This window comes from Petaurus breviceps, unplaced genomic scaffold (genome assembly GCF_028583685.1).
Source record: "Petaurus breviceps papuanus isolate PSGF00001 unplaced genomic scaffold, PetGlider_PUasm1.0 186, whole genome shotgun sequence".
Lineage (NCBI taxonomy): Eukaryota > Metazoa > Chordata > Mammalia > Diprotodontia > Petauridae > Petaurus > Petaurus breviceps.
In genome coordinates, this window is record NW_027185798.1 from 24742829 (window position 1) to 24761706 (window position 18878).

The following is an 18878-nucleotide window of genomic DNA, read 5'->3' on the forward strand; positions in this document are numbered from 1 at the left end:
TAAAGATCAGCTCTAAGGTCTTCCATTTCCCTAACTCCCATGATCCTTTAGGTTTAAGGGCTCTGGTCACACTGCTAGTAGGTAGCTGCTAAGATTTCAGATATATGTGCACCCATGTGCACAATGCTATAATAAAAATACTAATACTTTTAGGGTTTCAAAGCACTTTACATAATTATTTCATTTGTCCTTCGCAACATCGCTGTGAGGTCAGTAATATAACTCTTGCAAGTTTACAAAGTGCCCTACAACTATTCTCTTATTTTGTGCAAACAACGATCCTGGCAGGGTGCGTGTGTGCGCTCTATTATGATCTCCATTTTACAGAAGGAAAATGAGGTTGAGAGAGAGTAAGTGATTTGTGCAGCAAATCTGAGGTCATATTTGAACTCTGGTCTTGCCAACTCCAGAACAGTGTGGTCCAGTCAGAGGACTTGAGTTCAAATTCTATTTGGTATCCTTAGGCAAATCTCTTAACTTTCCCCGGACTTCAGTTTCCTCAATTATAAAGGCCATTTTGCAGATGAGGAGACTGAGGTCCGGGAAAATGAACCAATTAGTTCAAGATCACACAGCTAGGAAGAGCTGGAGGTGGAATTGGAATCGAGTAGCGTCACTCCAAGTTCAACGCTTTTCACACTGCGCCACGCAACCTCCAATGTCCACCTTTACAAGGACATAAGCACAGGTAGTCTCTCTCACAAATACAGACACTGCTAATATGTAAATTAAAAAAAAAACCAAACAAACCCAAATCTGAAGGCCTTGTCTGGGCGGGGACTGAGTGGAGTGGGGCGGGCCAGGGCGTCGGCTCTGCTCCGAGCGGTCACTCTTCCCCATGAGAGGCGAGCCACAGCGCAGAGAGTCCCTGACGCGCACACCATGGCCGGAGCCAGGGCTCTCCAGGAACCCCGAACACGTCTGGGGTGCCGCACTGGATGAGCAGGGAGCCGCTGGAGGGCTATGGGGGACCGGGAGCACAATAAGAAGCGCCTGCTGGAGCTGCTGCGGGCAGCTGGCACCGGTAATGGGGTGTGCGCCGACTGCGGGGCGCCAGGTAAGAGACCCAGAGACCTCGGAGTCCCGGCTGCGCCTGGTGATAGCCCATCCCCCGACCTGGACCCTTAGCATCCAGAGCCGCCCAGCAGTCGGACGTACACCCGACTGAAGTCCTCAGTCTTCTCTTGCATCTGCCTATCTACTGGCTCCCTTGCCCAAACCCGCTTTTCCCTCCTCATTGTCTTGGTATTTCCTAGCCCAGTCTTTCCTATACCCTTAGAAATGGACCTTCCAGTAGTTTGTCTTCACTCTGATTCACTGTTCTTTCAACGAGGCTGTTGAGCATTCAGTAAGACTCCTGCTCGGGTGAGGTGTCCACCTGTTGGGGGAGAGGGGGAGTGGGAGGATTTTGAAGTTAAGAAGGCACTCCCTTAAAATGCTTTCTAAGAGTTGGTGTTGGGATGGAAATTAGAGCCAGTAGCCCTGATTCCCAGACTCGCTCAAAGCCAGGTTTTTCTCTACGTGTCCCTTAGGCTGTGCACCAGCCCCATCCCCACGCACCACAATCCACCCCTGCTTCCCAAAGTGCCAGCAGCACTCTGGGCTATCTGTTTGCACCTCAGTCTCACCCCAGCCCACTTTTCTAGCGTCCTCTCTTCCCTCTGCAGATCCCGACTGGGCCTCTTACAAGCTGGGGGTTTTCATCTGCCTGAATTGTTCTGGAGTGCACCGGAACTTCCCTGAGATCAGTAAAGTGAAATCGGTCCGACTCGACTTCTGGGATGACAGTGTCGTGGAGGTAGAAGGGGGAACGGGGCTAGAAAATCACAGGCGGAAGAATGTCAGAGATGACAGGGACTCCCGGATTCTCTCCTTTTATAGCGGAGGAAACTGAGGCTGGGAGAGAAGCGATTTGCCCAAAGGCACTTACATTCTGCTGAGGAGACAACAGTCTGGCGACCAAAAGCTTGTCATACCACATAACTCCATGTCAGATACCTACACGGAGGGGAATTGAACTCAGGTCTCTTGCGTCCCAAGCCAGTGCTTTTCCCCCAACACCAAGAAAGGGGGATGACCCGGCCAAGAAACGCTGAACCCAAAGCAGCAGTGTTCAAGGCTGGCCCCACATATTCCCATCTCTCAGATGTAAAGATGATACTAATGGGTTGCCCTGGGGCTAATCTTCCTTTATCCCTGCTCAGGCACTGGACCTCTGATTTCACTGGTATAGGGAACTCCTAGATGAGAAATTCCCTCTACCGAGACAGATCTGACCCCTTCTCTACAATTTAGTCTTAGAGAGTTGCCTTGGGCACTGCAAGGTTAAGTCGAGTCAACCATCCCTAGTAATTCAGCATTTATTATGCACTTATGTGTCTGGCACTGTGTTAAGAGCTAGAGAGAAAAAGAAAAGACAAAAAATAGTCTCTGCCCTCAAGGAATTTACATTCCAAAGCGGCAGTCAGAAGCAGGTGCATAAGTAGATATATGCTAGACACCACGGAGCAGTTTAAAGGTCAAGGCTCTAGCACCTGGCAGAGGACCAGGAAAGACTTCCAATGGAAGGTGACATTTGAGCTGAGCCTTGAAGGAAGCCAAGGATTCAACAGGGAGGGGGAGGAGAGGAAGATGGGGAGAGGAGGGAGAGGGGGAGTATTCTAGGCACAAGGGACAGATCTGTACAAAGGCAAGGAGATGCAACATGGAAAGGCATATGTATGTATTTAAGGAACATGTAATTCTGGCAGGATCACAGAGTGTGTGGTGGAGGGGAGCCAGTCAGTATGTGCTGGGGAAGGTGTTAGAGTCAGGTCTTCCCGGTTCAGCAGCCATCTCTCTCCCATTGTCAGGCTGCCTCCCTCACAGAGGGTAGAGGTGGCTGTAAAATCCCCAAATATCGGATAATCCCCCCTAATCTCTCTGACTGGGGAAAGAGAACCCAGTCCTCCCCCCACCCCAAAGATTTACCTCTTTACAGCTCAGCTCAGGTCGATGTTAAAATGAGAATGCAAGATACATTTTGGCATAGTAGACAGAAACTGACTTACTTCGAGTCTTCGAGTCAGTAAGACCTGAGTTCAAATCCCAACTCTAACACATATTGACATTGAAACTTTAAGTCATTTAAGCTCTTAGTGTCGCAGGAAAACTCTCCAAGACTGTATGGTGCAGAGCCGCTGTCAAGCTGTAGCAGTGAAGGGAGTTTCCTACAACAAAGAAATCACACACACACACACACACACACACACACACACACACTTGCATTTCCAGACCTATAGCACGCTGATGGCTAGGAAACTGTCCACAAATGTGCTGGTTACTAAGCAACTAACTGGGTGTTTATATGATCCCCCAGGTAATCTAGAAAGTGAACATGGATGATAGAGAGTTAACTATGTCCATGCACAAATATTTTAACTAAAAGGTTCACTGTGACAGAGCAGAGAATGCTTGGGGATTTGGAATCAGAAGACTTTGGTTGTCTTCCCAGCTTTGCCTCGTCTGAACTCTGTGACTTTGGACAAGGTCCTTGAACCTTTTAAAATCAGTTTTCTCATCTGTAAAAAAGGGAGGATAATAATAATGCTTGTAGGTGGTTCAGGTTGTGAGGATCAAGGGAAAGAACATGGGCAAAGAGTGTGTAAGCTTTGTATAAATGTTAACAGTGATTATGGCAGGATTGGCATTCTGTTCCTCCCTGGGCACTCATCTATCCTGGTCGGTGATGGTCCAGCAGTAGCCACTGTTTTCAGCACCCCCTGTAGTTTGTCTCAGGGGCTACAAGATGTCAAAGCATCCAGGTCAAAAGGGAAAAATCAGATGTGTGGCTAATCCAATTGTTAAGCCCCTAAATGCTTCTTCCTGTCTGCAGGCATTTACCTGGTTCAATAATGTGGATACTTCTGCTCTCCTGGCAGGCAATCCTGGCAGAGCCTGCTCTTCCACTATCCTGGCCAGCAGTATGCCAGTCTGGTCTGTCTTCCCCATTGGTTCCCCAGCTGCCTGTGGTTAGAGCTCACCATTGGAGCTTGGAGACATTAAGCTTATGGCAGAATTGCCAGCCCTGACTCTAGGACCAGGACAGCAGCCTCTTCCCGTGACCATGGAGTGCCTCCCTTGAAATACAGGAAAGGATAGATTTGTCTGCACATTCTGTGGTTTCGTTTCACATTTTAGGTTCTAAGATCATGCAGGGAAATGGGGGAGTGCAAAGGGCAGGGGGGAAGGGCGGGGGCTGGAGAGGAGGAAGGGCCCAGGCCCAGACACTGATGCTTCAGAGACCAGTCACCAAGCTGACTTTTGTTTTTCAGTTTATGACACGAAACGGAAACCTCTGTTCCAAGGCAAAATACGAAGCAAAAGTCCCCGCTTTCTACTACATCCCCCAGTCTGAGGACTGCCTGTAAGTGGGGTTCTTTTAGGGTCTGAGACAGTCCCCCTCCCATTACTATCATCCAAGTCAAAGAACCCTCTGTCATGGACCCTCAAGCCCTCATAAAATCATACATTTAGAGTTGGAAGGGTCTTGGAAGGCCATTATGTCCAATTCCCTCATTTTACAGATGAGAGATGAGAGGTCCTCAGGCTAAGAAAGGTTAAATTACTCATCCAAGATAGCACAGTTAAGAAGTGTCTGAGGAAGGATTCAAACCCAGGTCTTTCTGACATCAAGCCCAGTGCCTGATATGCACTATATCATTCTGATCTTCAAGCTCTTTCATCTCTCCTTGCTCACGGAAAGAACTGATGCTTGGTTGGCTACTAATCTAACCAGAATTTGGGTCACAGAATCACAGAATCTGAGAGCTGAAAAGCTCCTCAGCAGCCTTCTAATGCAGACCCTATAAGAAAGGAACCCCCAGGATATTCCACCAGACAAGTGGTTGTCTAGTTTTTTTTGAAGACCCACCAGGAGGGTGAACCTGCTCATTCTGAAGGCAGCTTATTTATTCCCCTTTGAGACAGCTCTAAATGTATATGTTTTTCCTGATATCAAGGCCAAAGTCTTCTAGGTGACTTCATCTTCAGAGAGGCAGTGTGATGGAGGGGAAGTCTCATTGGCATGGCAGCTAGGAGTCTTGGGTTCTACTCATAGTTTCTTCATTAGTTAGTATGACCTTTGACAAGTCACCACCCTTCTGGGGGAAATCCCATTTCCTCCCCTGAATTTGTATTAAATAGCTTCTAAGGTCCCTTCAAGCTCTGGTAAATCCTGGTTCCAGAAGAAACTGGGTTGACTAGGAGTCAGGAGTGAATGTTGGATAGAATGGGTTCTGACTTCTCTCTTTAAAAAAAAAAAAAACATTTTAATTCCACTTTTCTTTGCATGTTCAAGTCACATTTACTCCCAAGAAATAAGTTTTGGTTTCTTCATTTCCTTTGGGGCATCTTTTGAGTAATCTCCTCTTCTGGCTTAGGAACGAGTTTTTCATTTTCAGTAAATATCATATCAAAATTTTAAGGAGAACTCATGTGTGAGAGGATTGGTCCAGGAACTCTGTAAGCATACCTGCATTTTGGGAGCCTTATTAATCTGGACAGACTTAATTAATTAATTGATCTGGACAAGAGAATCCACATCCAAACCTTTTGGCTCTCCACCACTTTCTACATTTTTGAGCATATGCAGCAAGAACTCCATGACCCTCTCTGCTTACCTTGGCCATACCTGTCAACTCCCCTGTTATACTGACAGGAAAGAATATGTTGTTTCTTTAATGACACCATCTTTATGTATTTGATTCCTTTTCAGATATGGAACCTTGATGGCTTGGGTAGTTTCATGGGTATTCTTGAGATGGAGTTGAGATCTGACCCCCTTGACTTGCATGGTTTTGTGGGCTTCTTTGGATCTAGTGACCATCTCACCATTTAAAATGATTGCCTAGGATGGCTCAAGGGAAGAACCAAGTTTCCTTTACAAGAGATAGTACTGATTGTGCCCCAAACTCAGCCTGTTCACTACGTAGCAGCCTAAGTAGGTTGGTAAAAGTAAGTTAAAAAGGTAAAAAGCCAGGTATCTCCTAGCTTTGGAATAAAGTAAGTAGAATGTAAACTCCCTGAGGGCAGGAACTGAGTTTTGTCTTTGCATTACCCAGAACTTAAGTGTTGGTAGGCATCTGATAAAGTACTTGTTAACTTGAATTGAATTGAATTGGGGAGAAAGTTTTGAAATGCAGTGAAAGGGTTTGAAATGTTCTAGAGTGAGGCATTGGATCCCAGAGGCCAGTCTTGCCATTCTAAGGTTGCTGTCCTGAAACAGCGGCTGTAATGGTATGGAGTAGATGCCCTTCGAGTGAAGGTGATGATAACTGGCATAGATAGATAGATAATAACTAATAATAATAGCATTTACCATATGCAGAAATTGATGCTAAGCACATTACACATCTTCCTGAGTCCATCTCCAGTGCTCTCTCCACTGTAACACCTGGTTTCCCCTATATATCCATATCTAACCAAATTGATATCTGTACTATCTATATCCATATCTATATCTATCATGTCAGTTTTCAAAGAGCTTTCACGACTTATTTGATCCAACCCTATGAGGGCCATAAGGGAGGCATTTCTTTATCTGGAATGGATGGAAAAGCACTTTTTAAGTACTCCCTCCATTCCAAGCTCTCTGCTAAGTGCTGAGCATACAAATGGAAAATCCAGACAGTCCCTGCCCTCGAGGAGCTCACATTCTAATTGGGAGATAGAGCACCTACAAGAGGGCTCCTCTTCATGTTCTCTTTATGGAAGGACAAGGCCAGAAAGACTTGGGTAGGGAAAGGGTAGAGCAGAAGGCAAGGTCCTGAGAACCTGGGGAAGCAATGTCAGGGAAGATGGTTCCCTACCTAGAGGACAGTGCCTTCAAGAGTTAAGAGCAGGGGCAGCTAGGTGTAGCTAGGGCAGCCCTGGAGTCCAGGAGGACCTGAGTTCAAATCCAGCCTCAGACACTTAACACAAAAACTAGCCATGTGACCTTGGGCAAGTCACAACCCCAATTGCCCCTCAAACAAAAAAAAAAGAGTGAAGAGTGGAGTAGGGCTTGGGGATGTCTCCAGAAGAGATGTAGGTCATGGAGGGGGTCAGAATCCAATCGGTGATGGAAGACACAAATCTGCATAATGGTCATCATATTGCTTGCCTTCTTAACGGGTACGGAAGGAGCTGCAATGAGGGAGAGAATTTGGAACTAAAAATATAAAAAGAATCTTAAAAATTGACATTAAAAGTCTATAAAAAGAAAATGCAAATATTTAAATGGAAGGAGTTGGACTAAGTGACCTTTAAGACCTTCTTTCACCTCTAAATCCAGGATTCTAGGATCCTACTTTACCAATGGCTTAGGCTCAACAGGCTCAGAGAGATTAAACCATTGCCTAAGATCACGAAGCTAGGAAGCTAGTATGGGGCTGTACCTCTGGTTTCCATCCAGCTATAGGAATTTCATCAAGAGCTTAAAAGTGAGACTGGTGACATTGCACAGTCCTCCTTCACTCACATCAAATTCAATTGCAAGTCATATGATCATCTCCCTGATGTTGTGGTCCTCTTCCAGAGCAAAGAACAAACCAGTTAACTAACTACAGCCTTTGTCTCTTCAGGGTCTTAAAGGAGCAATGGATCCGAGCCAAATATGAGAGACAGGAGTTTGTGGCTGGCAGCCTCACCTGGACCATCTCTGGTAAGGCAGATTCTACCATTAAAGTCTGTGTATTTATGGGCACAAGGAGATGTGACTTCAGTGTCGTGGGCAGAATTTTAACAGAGGGATGCTGGCTGCCCAGTTTTGTTTTATGTAAAGATAATAGATTCAAGGTAGGAAGAGTCCTTAAAGATGAGGTAGTCTGATTCCTTTTCTGTGATTTCACTCATAGAGGGAAATTTTTGATGAGAAAACTTACTTTATGTCCACCAGTAGCAGATCAGAACCTGCCCTGTAATTTATTGTAGGAGAGTTTCACAAGACACTGAAAAGTTGTAACTTTCCCAGGATCATATATTTATTAGGGACCTTAGAGGCTAACGAATCCAATTGCCTCCACTTTACAAAGAAGGAAACTAGACCCAGAAAGAGTAAAAGGTTTACCCAGAGTCACACAGCCGTGTTGCGTCTGACATAGGTCTTCTTGCCTCTGACACTGGCTCTCCACACTCCGTGATGGAGGAGAAGGCGCTGCTGGTTTCCATCCTTCTCATCTTTTTCGATGGATTTCAGCTAGACATAATTCTGGGACTTTGGGCTATTGCCCAAATAGATAAAATCAATGCTGTTTGCAGAGGAATCCCCCCTTCTTCTACGGGAAGCCTTTCCCAGCCTGTCTTGATTCTAGTGCTTCCCTTCTGCTAATTGTTAACGGTTTATCCCGAATAGAACTTGCTTGCGCGTGTTTGTTGGCGTGTTGTTTCCTCCATTAGACCGATCTCCTTGAGAGCAGGGACTGTCTTTTGCTTTTCTGTGCATTTCCCCCTGCTTAGCGCAGTGCCTGGCATACAGTAGGCACTTAACAAGTGCTTGTTGATTGAGTAACTGATTATGATTACCAAATAAGTGTAGTCAGTTTTCAGCTATCTGGGGCCAATGAGAAGGACCAGTAGCACAGATAATACAAACACCATCTAATTCCGGAGAACCTGGCACAGTGGACCACACCAGCATAGGTTCAAGTTGCTTAGCCTCCCCAAGGCTCAGTTTAGTCATCTGTAAAATGGAGATAGTACTGTGCCACCTTCTTCATGAAGGTGGATCAAATCAAATGAACCGAGCTTTCTATAGGGCTCTGAAACCATAAACTGCTATGTGTTTGAGCTCTTGTTGCCAGGAAGATCTGGGTTCAAGTCCTACCTCTGATTGAAAATGGCTGCATGACCCTGAGCAAGTCATTTGACTTGTCCAAGGCAACCTTCTAAGATAATACGTTACCTGCATTGGTAGAGGGAGTTTCCTCACTTGAGCATTTCCCTTACTAATGAAATAATAGGTCTAGTCCTTAGCCTTAGTCCTATTAAGTCATTATGATTAGACTACAGAATGTGTTAATGGAGATTAAGTGAATTTATATATAGTACTTTGGGATAGCCAGTCTGGGATTTTCTATTTACAGGATCAGAGACAAAGAGCTGAAAGGGATCTCTAGTTCAACCCTTGAGTTTTATAGATGAGGAAACTGAGGCCCAGAGAAATAAAATTGCTTTCCTAAGTCACACAGAGAATTATAGCTCTAGAGCTTGAAGGGACGAGCTCTCTGGTGGCTCTGATGGCCCAGAGACCTCTTTAAAAAACAATTCGTTTGTTTATTTTTCCAGCTTCCTCTTTTAAATACTGCTACAGTTAATTCACAAATTAAATAACCCATATGTGAATGACAAAACTGCATTAGATTTGGTGGATCCTTGGGGAAAGGGGTCAGCAATGGCTCTTCTCACTTAGGACAGAGGTCCTTAACTTAGAACTTCTGAAGTACAGTGTCCCAAAAGTCTTAGGGCTTTTTCAAAAATAGCTTTGGACACCTGGCATCTATCTCTGCTCTCATTGATGCTAATGCCACTCAGAACACCAATCAGAATGCCTTCTCATCCTTTGCTTTTTTTTTTTTTGAGTGCTTTTCCACATTCCTCCAGAGAAGATCTCCCCAACATTCTGATGGCCTCCTAACTCCTTTATCATCTCAGTGATAGTTCTGTGGTCTGTTAGGCAGTCCATCTGCTCATCCTTGCTCTGGTCGCATGACTGGCTTAACTCTTCCACATTAGACACATCTTTGATGTTTTCTTTTTTGCCCACTTTTGGGCATGTTTGTGCTTTCATTATGCTGTGGACTGCTTGGACCCCTATGTGTCTTCCATAGGCATTATCTACACTTTTGATCCTTTTGATAACAATGAAGATGACTCTTTGGAGTTGACAAAACTCTTTATGTGTATTATATAACTCCATAAGGAGAGTGCTGCTGGTATTATCATCAAGATTAAGAAATTGAGGCTAAGAGAGTTATCCGTGGTCATCCATGGTAACACACCTGTTAAGTATCAGAGGCTGGGTTTGGGTCAATTAATCAACCAACAAGTAGTTATTAAATACCAGGTTCTGCTTTAGGTGAAGAGCATACCTCCTAATGCAGGTCTCACCTGAGTCCAAGTCCCATGCTTCTTCCGCCATATTCTTCTGGACAACATTTGGCGGCAGGGAGCAGCTTCCAGTCTTGTTGAACTGAAGTAACCGAATCAATCCAGGGTTTCTTTGGTGAGGGGATTTAGGAGTAGGGCCATAGACATTGATGGGTCTGTTTCTCATATTTGTTGACTAAAGGCAACCGAGAAGGTTACCTATGGAAGCGGGGAAGGGACAACGGACAGTACCTGAAGAGGAAGTTTGTCCTTCTGGCAAAAGAAGGCTTTTTGGAATACTACACTAAAGAAGAGGTAAGTGTTACTGTTGGTTCTGATAGGTTGGAATAGAGTTCCGAATCTGGGTTTATAAACTTGTTTTTTTAAAAAAATTCAATAATTGCATTTCAGTATAATTGATTTCCTTTGTAATTCCATGTATTATACTTTGTGCATTTGAAAAATGTTATTCTGAGAAGGGGAACATAGATGTTACTGGATTGCCAAAGGGATCTATGATACACACAAAGGTTAAGAACCCCAGGATCAATAGGGTCAACCATTATCCCGATAGAGGGATCAACTGTGGTCAATTCTACCCTAGTACCAAGGGTATTCTTAAACTACAGCAATGAATGAAAAATGGTTGTTAAGCTCTTACTATCCTTTTAGAGCTGGGATAGATAATTGAGGCAGTCCCTGCTCTCAAAGAGCTCACATTTTAATTAAAAGGATATAATACATAAAGGAGAGCAGCTAGGTGGTACAGTGGATAGAATGCTGGTTTGGGAGTCAGGAAGACCTGAGTTCAGATCTGGCATTAGACATGTACTCTCTTAGACATGTACTATCTGTGCACGTCCCTTAACCCTGTTTACCTCAGTTTCCTCATCTGTAAAATGAGCTGGAGAAGGAAAAAGCAAACCTCTCTAAGTATCTTTGCCAGGGAAACCCCAAATGGGGCCAATGAAGAGTTGGATATGACTGACAAATGACTGAACAACAACACATAGAGGAGAGTTCATTCTCATGTTCACTATATGTTAGACAAAAAGGCCAGGAAGTACTTAAGCTAGCAAGGCAGATGGCAAGGCCCAAAGGACCTTGGGTATTAAGAGAAGTCAGCATCCAGCTAACAGTGCAAATGGCAAATCTTTAAAAGGAGGGAGCAGGACTAGATGATCTCCAAGGGCCCCCTGGCTCTAAATCTATGGACCCAAGATCCCTCTTTACCAATGAAGAAACTAACTCAGAGAGGTTAAACCCTTTGCCTAAGGTCATGAAGTTAGGAAGTGTTTGACCCAGAGCTGGAGCCAAGGTCTCCTGATGCCTTGACCATGTCTCCCTGAGCTCATTGAACAGGGCAAGAGAGTCAGTCAGTAAGCACTGATTATGTATCAGGCACAGTGCTAAGTGCTGGGGATACAAATGCAAAATCAGACCCTGCCCTCAAGTAGTGTACATTCTCATGGGAGTGACAACATGAAGGTAAGAGGCAGGACCTGACCCTGGAAGGGAATACTCTTTTTTTTTTTTAAAGCAATCGGGGTTAAGTAACTTGCTTAAGGTTACACGGCCAGGTGTTTCTGGGTGGGTACTAAGTGTCTGAGCCTGGATTCGATCCCCAGGTCATCCGGACACTGGGGCCGGTTCTCTTACTCGCTGTGCAACCTGGCTGCCCCAAGGGAAAACTCTTGAAGCTGTGGTAGCTGAGTTGGACATGTGAGACTGTGAATATCTGTAGGTTAGCTGAATTAGGAGCTGAGAGGCATTTGATGGAAAGGGCCACCATGCTGCCTATCACTCTCCTTTCATTCATCTACTCATTCAATAAACACTTATTAAGTGCCTACTATGTGTAGAGCATTAGGGAGATAGGAAATATGAATAATAAAGGGGCTCTGCCTCCAACAACTTCTAGTCTAGTAAAGGGATTATTTCTGCAAGGTGATTTGTTTCTCTTTCAGGGAAAAACACCCAAAGCTGTCATCAGCATAAAGGACTTGAATGCCACATTCCAGACAGAGAAGATAGGAAACCCACATGGGCTGCAGATCACCTACAAGAGAGATGGCAATACTAGAAACCTCTTTGTATATCATGAGAGTGGGAAGGTAAATAGCTCAGAGCCCCTTTTAGGATTCCTGGCCAGGGTCCTCTGGCTGACTAATGTAATCTCTGTTCTTAATCACTCTCCTCAGTATCTTGACATTCTCCCTCCGTGGATGAAAGGCATTACCTTAACTAACCTCTAATCACTAAATCTGGGGGGCATCAGAACAAGGCAGACCAGAGACCAGGCAACCCCAGGGGCAGGGTTTTTTTTTTAGGTAGTAATGAATCACAAAGAGGAAATCAATTAGTATGAGGGAGTCCTGGGGGTATAGGGAGTCCACTGAGGGTAGAAGATTTAAGTTCAGTGTGAGGGTGGTGGTGGATGGGATGCCCAATCAGAGAAATTGGAGGAGAGCAATTGGGTACCTTGGTCCGAAATGTAGTGAAGCAGTTCAGGTTGAGAGGTCCAGGGGATCAGCATGAGCATAGAGGGACAGGAAGGGAGCAAAGGGTCAAACACAGAGGTGGAGATGGAGTCTGGTCTGTAGTTTGGGGAGACCAGGCAACAGAGAGTCTAGAGAATCCAAGTAGAGAGAGGCTGAGCAAGGGACCAGTCCTTGTTTTAAATAGTCCTGGGCTTTAGTATAGGCAAGACGGAACCATTCAGATCTTGGCTCTGCTACTAACCATCTGTGGGACCTTAGATAAGTAACCCGATCTCTCAAGCTCCTTTTAATCATCTATAAAATGGAAATATTTGTTCAATCTACATCACCTTGGGAGAGTCAAATGATAGAATTCTGTAAAGCAGTTTGTAAATGTTACATAAATGCCAGTCGTCATTATCTTTATTATTATCAACAATGGGGTAATTAATACCAGTTGTAGGGCAGAGGCTACCTGTTTTAGGTTTTCAGCTCCCTTCTTGGTGTGACCAATTGTAGGCTGGCCAATACCTGAGAGCCTCAGAGAAAAGCAGAAATCTATAGAGACCAAATGTTTTTTCTTGATTTGTAACCAACAATAGAGGAGGAGGGGACCTTCTGGGAATCCTAATACCTGTCCCTGTCATAGGAATACAGATTGGGAGGCATGTAGTATGGTAGAGAGGCCAGTCTTGAAATCCGAAAGGCCTGAGTCCATGTCCTTCTTCTGAAACATTCTAACTCCATCACCCTGGGCAAGTCATTTTAACTTTTCAGGGTAAAGGCAACAAGATTAGGTCCCAGAAAAGATGTGGCATTTTCACTGGTAGAGGGAGTTTCCAAACTGGGAATTCCCTCTGCTAATAAAATCACAGGTATGAATCTACCCAGTGGAATGTTGGTAAATGTTTAACAGCTGACTCTCCAGAAAAAAAAAGTACACATGACATGCCTTCTAGTTTACTTCTCTTTATTGTCATTTTCTCCATCACTTTATTAAGTAAAAAAAAAATAAGTCAAGTCCTGATTTGTACTGTTTACAAATTTCTGAGGTATAAATACTCACCCGGACAATTCAACCATTGGCTTTGGTGAGCTGGTTGGAGTTGTTCCCAGAGACCACAAAAAGAATCCAAGTTAAATCTGAAAAGAGCCTTAAGAGGTCATTTAATGGAACCTCTCATTTTACAGAGGGACAAATTGAGATCCAGAGAAGTAAAATATCGTCTCCAAGACTACACAGGTGGTAGGTAGGACCAAGATTAGGAACTAAGGTCTTCTGGTTCCAAATCCAAGGCTCTTTCCATGCACCCCTCATTTCTCACAGTGTGCTTGGAGCAGTTCTGACAATAGCCACCAAGCCTAGACTCATCCTGAATAGCAGCCTGAACAAGTTGGGTCTTCAATACTCCCTGGCTCCTGACTCTAGTTCTGCACCTCCCAAATGCCATTTTCTGCTATCTGCGCAGCCCACTTCAAGGGACACACTCACTCAGTCAATAAGTATTTACCAGTCACTTTTTCAGTGCCAGACACCTTATAAACCTGAGGAAAGAAAGGGAAAAACATGGTACCTACCCTCAAGGAACTTACCTTCTAATGGTGTAGATATTATGCAAACAACTCTGTACTTATAATATATAACCAGATCAAATGGAAGGCACTTTTGAAATGTCAGTAACATTTTGGCTGCTCGTGTTATATACTGTGAAAGGATTGAGCATGGATGCTGATAGTCCCATGATCAAGGCCAGTCTTTTTAAAATTTTTTTTTAATTTTGAATTTAATAAAGCCCTTCCCAGCTACCCTCCCTGCCTCCCTGCCCAACATTCCCATATAGAAGAGAACAAAAGATTATTTTACATAAAACTGAAGCTCTCTATTATGTAGGGCTTGCTTTGAAAAATTATATATATATATGTATATATATATATATATATATTATTAGGCCAATCTGTAACTTTCAAAGCTGTGCTGCTTGTCTATGCTTCTCTCTAGTCTTCTGTTCTCAGTGTTTTAAAGAAGATGTCTCAGTAATCCCCTTTTTTTTTCTTTTTGAGGCTACTCTGGTCATCTAAGTCAATTGTATTTTAGATAGACTCATGAGATATTTTGATGTTTTAATTTGGTCAAAAAATAACAGGCATTTATTAAGAATCTACTAAGGGCCAAAGTCTGTGCTAGATGCTGGGATTACAAAGGTGAGAAAAGTGGATACAGGCAAATCAGCATAATCCAAAGTGAGATATGACAGGAGCAAAGGAGAGATTCAAAGGGCTTGCAAAGAAGTTGAAGGCAAGACAGACACTTTCATCCGGGCTGGAGGCAGGTTTTGTGGAGGAGATGGTTGAGCTTCAAAGAGAGGGGAGGATGTCAACAAAGAGAGATGAGAAGGATTTGAATTCTAGACATGGGGGAGGACCTTTGGAAATGCCCAGAAGCAGCAGGACAGAGAGGCATATGACAGTCTAGTTTGGGTAGAATGGACAGTAGATGTGAGGAAATTATGTGAAATAAAACTGGAAAGATGGGTTGTAGACAGCCTTGAACTCCAAGGCAAGAAGTTCAGATTTTATCCTTGAGTCAAAAAGGATCCACTGAAAGGTTTTGAGCAGCTCTGTGTTTCTGGAAGAGAGTCTGGTCCATAAACGTGAAGGGTGGATTGAGAGGGTTTGGAGACCATTGAGAAAGACAAAAAAGAATGATGATAAAGGCCTTAAAGCTAGGTTGTGGCTCTGTGAGTAGAGAGGAGACAGATAGAAGAAAGTGTAAAAGTAGGATTGTGACTTAGCAACCTCCTGGATAATAGAGACCAAAGAATTAAGGTAGATAGGACCATCTAGTCAGCCCTGGAAGGGACCTCAGGGAAGGGAAGGGAAGGGGTCCATCTAGTCCAATGGTGTCAAACTCACATAGAAAGGATGGGAGGCCACTAAACCATACACAAGTGTCCTTGGGGCCACATATTGCCTTAGAAAACTACATATTGACATTATCTATTTTATTGTATTTTTATTTATTTTGTTAACTATTTCCCCACTACATTTTAATCTGGTTCTGTTCATATCCCAGAGCATTTTGGGTTGCATCAGGTCTATAGGTCATCTGTTTGATACTTGTGATCTAGTCGAATCTCCTCATTATACAAATAATTAAACTGGAGCCTGATCAAATGAAATGATTTGTCCAAGGTTGTAGAGTAGTAAGTAGCAAAATCCGAATTTGAACTCAGATCCTCAGGTTCCAAATTTAGTGTTTTCCTTCACTACCTCATATTGCAAACTTCAAGGTTAACCATCTCCTCTCACCTTGACACTCATTACCTTCACTTTTTTGTAAACCTGTTGACCTCTTGATACTTCATTGAAATTGATCCTTTCAAAGTTGCCAGTGATCTCTTCATGGCCAATCCAGTGGATTTTTCCTTAAGTCTTCATTGTTCTTGACTTTTCTCCAATGTTGGTCATCCTCTCCTCCTGGACATACTCTTGGGGTTTCGTGACCCTTGTCTTGCTACCTGTCTGGATGCTTCTTCTCCGTTTCCTTTGCTGGATCATGGTCTGAGCATCATATCTCACCCCCTAACTCTGGGTATACCATACACACCCTGAGGCTCTGTCCTAGGCCCCTATTTTTTCTATCACTACATCCTCTCTCTGAGTGATCTCATCAGCTTCCATGGTTCCATTATCATCTCTGTGTAGAAGACTTAACTCCCAAATCCCTATATCCAGCCCTAGACTTTCTCCTGAGTTCCAGTCTTGTGTCACCAACTGCCCAGTGGACATTTCCCACTGGATGTCTTACTGGTATCTCAAACTCAATATCCAATGCAAAACTCACTCTTTCCCCTGTTCTCTTATCTCTTTCTGTTATGTTTCTATTTCTCTTAAGAGCACTACTTTTCTTCTAGGTGCCTAGGTTCATAACTTTGAGAATCATCCTTATTCCTAACTCTCCCTTACCCAACATACTGATCAGCTGCCAACACTTGTTGACTCACCTTGTTGATGGATGTGATATATTATATCTATCTCCTCTCTTCTCACATTTCTACCACCCTACCTCTCCTCTGACTCATAATTAGGCTCCCTGCCTCAAGGTCCTCCAACCCAACCTCCACACAGCTACCAAAGTGATTTTCCTCAAGTGCATGTTTTTCCCTATTGCTCCCCTATTCAATAAACTCCAATGTGTATTGGTTTATTGGCACTTCAGTTTCCTCATATATAAAGTGAGATTAGACTAGATAGTCTCTGAGGGCTCCAACTCTAGATGTAGGATCCTATGCTTCCATGCTCCATCTCCTGGGAGGCTGGAGGTTACAAGTCTTGCAGTGGTTTCCCAGGATCACAGCAACTTCTGTTTCAACCAAGGCTCTCTATTGACTCTAGGATCCAATAGAATTTCCTCTTTATCTCAACATTTTATAATTTCCATTTTTGTTTAAGGTTTTATAATGTGCATAATTACTAGTACAACTCTTAGTATACATAAATTTATAAATATAATATACGTAATTTATAAATTAGTAAATACGCATTTTTTTTTTTTACTGATTTTTACTGATAGGGATAGATGATAAAAAATGTTTGGAGAATGCAAATATAAAGGACTTTTTCTTGGAGTTTAGGAGGGAAGCAGGGTCAAGATTTGGAATAATGCTTTGAAAATTAGACAAGATTATGTAGAATAAGAGAATACTAATCGTGTTTTTTTTTTGTGGGGGTGGGGGGGAAGGAGCTGAGTGTCGTGTGGCTGAGTAGATGGCACATGACTGATACTCTTTATCAGTCAGGAAAGCTATCTAATCTCCACTCCCCAGAAGTAGGGAGCCTGGCTCCCCACTTCACTGACTGCCTTGGCCCTATTTTTATGTATTTCTGCAGGAGATAGTGGATTGGTTCAATGCCCTCCGAGCAGCCCGTCTACACTACCTGAAAATAGCCTTTCCTGAGCTCCCAGAGTCCGAGGTGAGCTACACAAGAGCCCTAATTTCAATGGATTTTTCTACATTCCTCCTGCTCCATCCCTATGCTACAATCTTTAATTTTCTCCTGAGTCTCAGTCCTGCTGAGCAGAGACACGTTTATGCCCAGTCTTCTATGAAAAGGGAAGAGGGAAGAAATTCCTGTTCTTTGGATTTCCCAAGCACCCCAGCCCTGAGCCTTTGTCAGGATGGATTGGGAGTTATGGGGTTGAAAAGGTCCTCTTTTGCTTTTAAACTGAATGCCAGGAGACCCTGAGACTCATTGGAGGGTAGGCTCTAAAAGGAGCCAAAGACCTGCCCTTGAAATGAACTAACTGTATGACAACTACTTTGCACCTTAGTTTCCTCATCTGTAAAGTGAGATTAGACTAGTCTCTGAGGGCTCCAATTCTAGATGTAGGATCCTATGCTTCCATGCTCCATCTCCTGGGAGGCTGGAGGTTACAAGTCTTGCAGGGGTTTCCCAGGGTCACAGCAACTTCTGTTCCAACCAAGGCTAACAAAGAATTTTACCAGCCTCCTTGGGGACACCTTTGCAACCAGGATGATGGTGATGATGATAACAGTAACTCACACCCTTGAGAATTTTAAGGTTTACAAACCACTTTTCTCCCAATAACATTATGCGATAGGTGGTGTTTTTATCATCCTCATTTTATTTTTTAAGCATTTGGGGTTAAGTAACTTGCTCAAGGTTACCAGTTATTTCTGGGCATGGTTACTTCCTTATATAAAGATGGAACTGTACCTGGGATTTCAAGGTACTCACAGGTAGGAAATTTCCTCAACTGGTTGCTTAGAGCACTGAAGGTCACACCAGAACATGTCAAAGGTAGGACTCCAACTCAGATCTGCCCTGCTTTGAGGCCAGCTCTTTCTCCACCACACCTTCCTGTAGGGGTATGCTAGAACCAGCTTAAACCAGAGAAAGCCTGATTGTTAAGTTTTTCAGTATGAACATCGACATTTTAGAAATAAGTAAATGCTATAGATCAAGGTTTGAGTTCTTGTTTTGATTGTCTAGACTTAAGAAAACAATGGAAAAAATGTTAAATAACTAAACTTAAATATGTTGTGCATACATTTCTCCCCTTGCCTCCCCCTGAGCTGGTTGTTAAATACTTACTAGCACACCCTTCCTTTAATACCTTTCATACCAAAATGTCCCCCAAAACATTTTAATTAATTATTCCCCCCCCTTTTTGGAGGGCAATTGGGGTTAAGTGATTTGCCCAAGGTCACATGGCTAGTTTGTGTGTGTGTGTGTGTGTGTGTGTGTGTGTGTGTGTTAAGTGTCTGAGGC

At 43.6% G+C, this 18878-nt stretch overlaps 1 protein-coding gene across 5 annotated transcripts in view; it reads left to right on the top strand.

Annotated features, from left to right (window-relative positions):
• The first annotated feature begins 811 nt into the window (after positions 1–811).
• The window catches only part of ADAP2 (ArfGAP with dual PH domains 2), a 36779-nt gene continuing 18712 nt past the window's right edge, over positions 812–18878 (top strand). For 4 of the 5 annotated variants that reach the window (XM_069089885.1, XM_069089886.1, XM_069089887.1 and 1 more), the window contains exons 1-7: positions 813–1057; positions 1668–1798; positions 4314–4405; positions 7602–7681; positions 10307–10419; positions 12072–12218; positions 17475–17558. In XM_069089885.1, the coding sequence (XP_068945986.1) occupies positions 964–1057; positions 1668–1798; positions 4314–4405; positions 7602–7681; positions 10307–10419; positions 12072–12218; positions 17475–17558 (741 nt within the window). In that variant the 5' untranslated portion in view covers positions 813–963. Of the gene's footprint in view, positions 1058–1667; positions 1799–4313; positions 4406–7601; positions 7682–10306; positions 10420–12071; positions 12219–17474; positions 17559–18878 lie in introns of all 5 variants that reach the window. The other variant, XM_069089889.1, reaches the window with a different exon arrangement.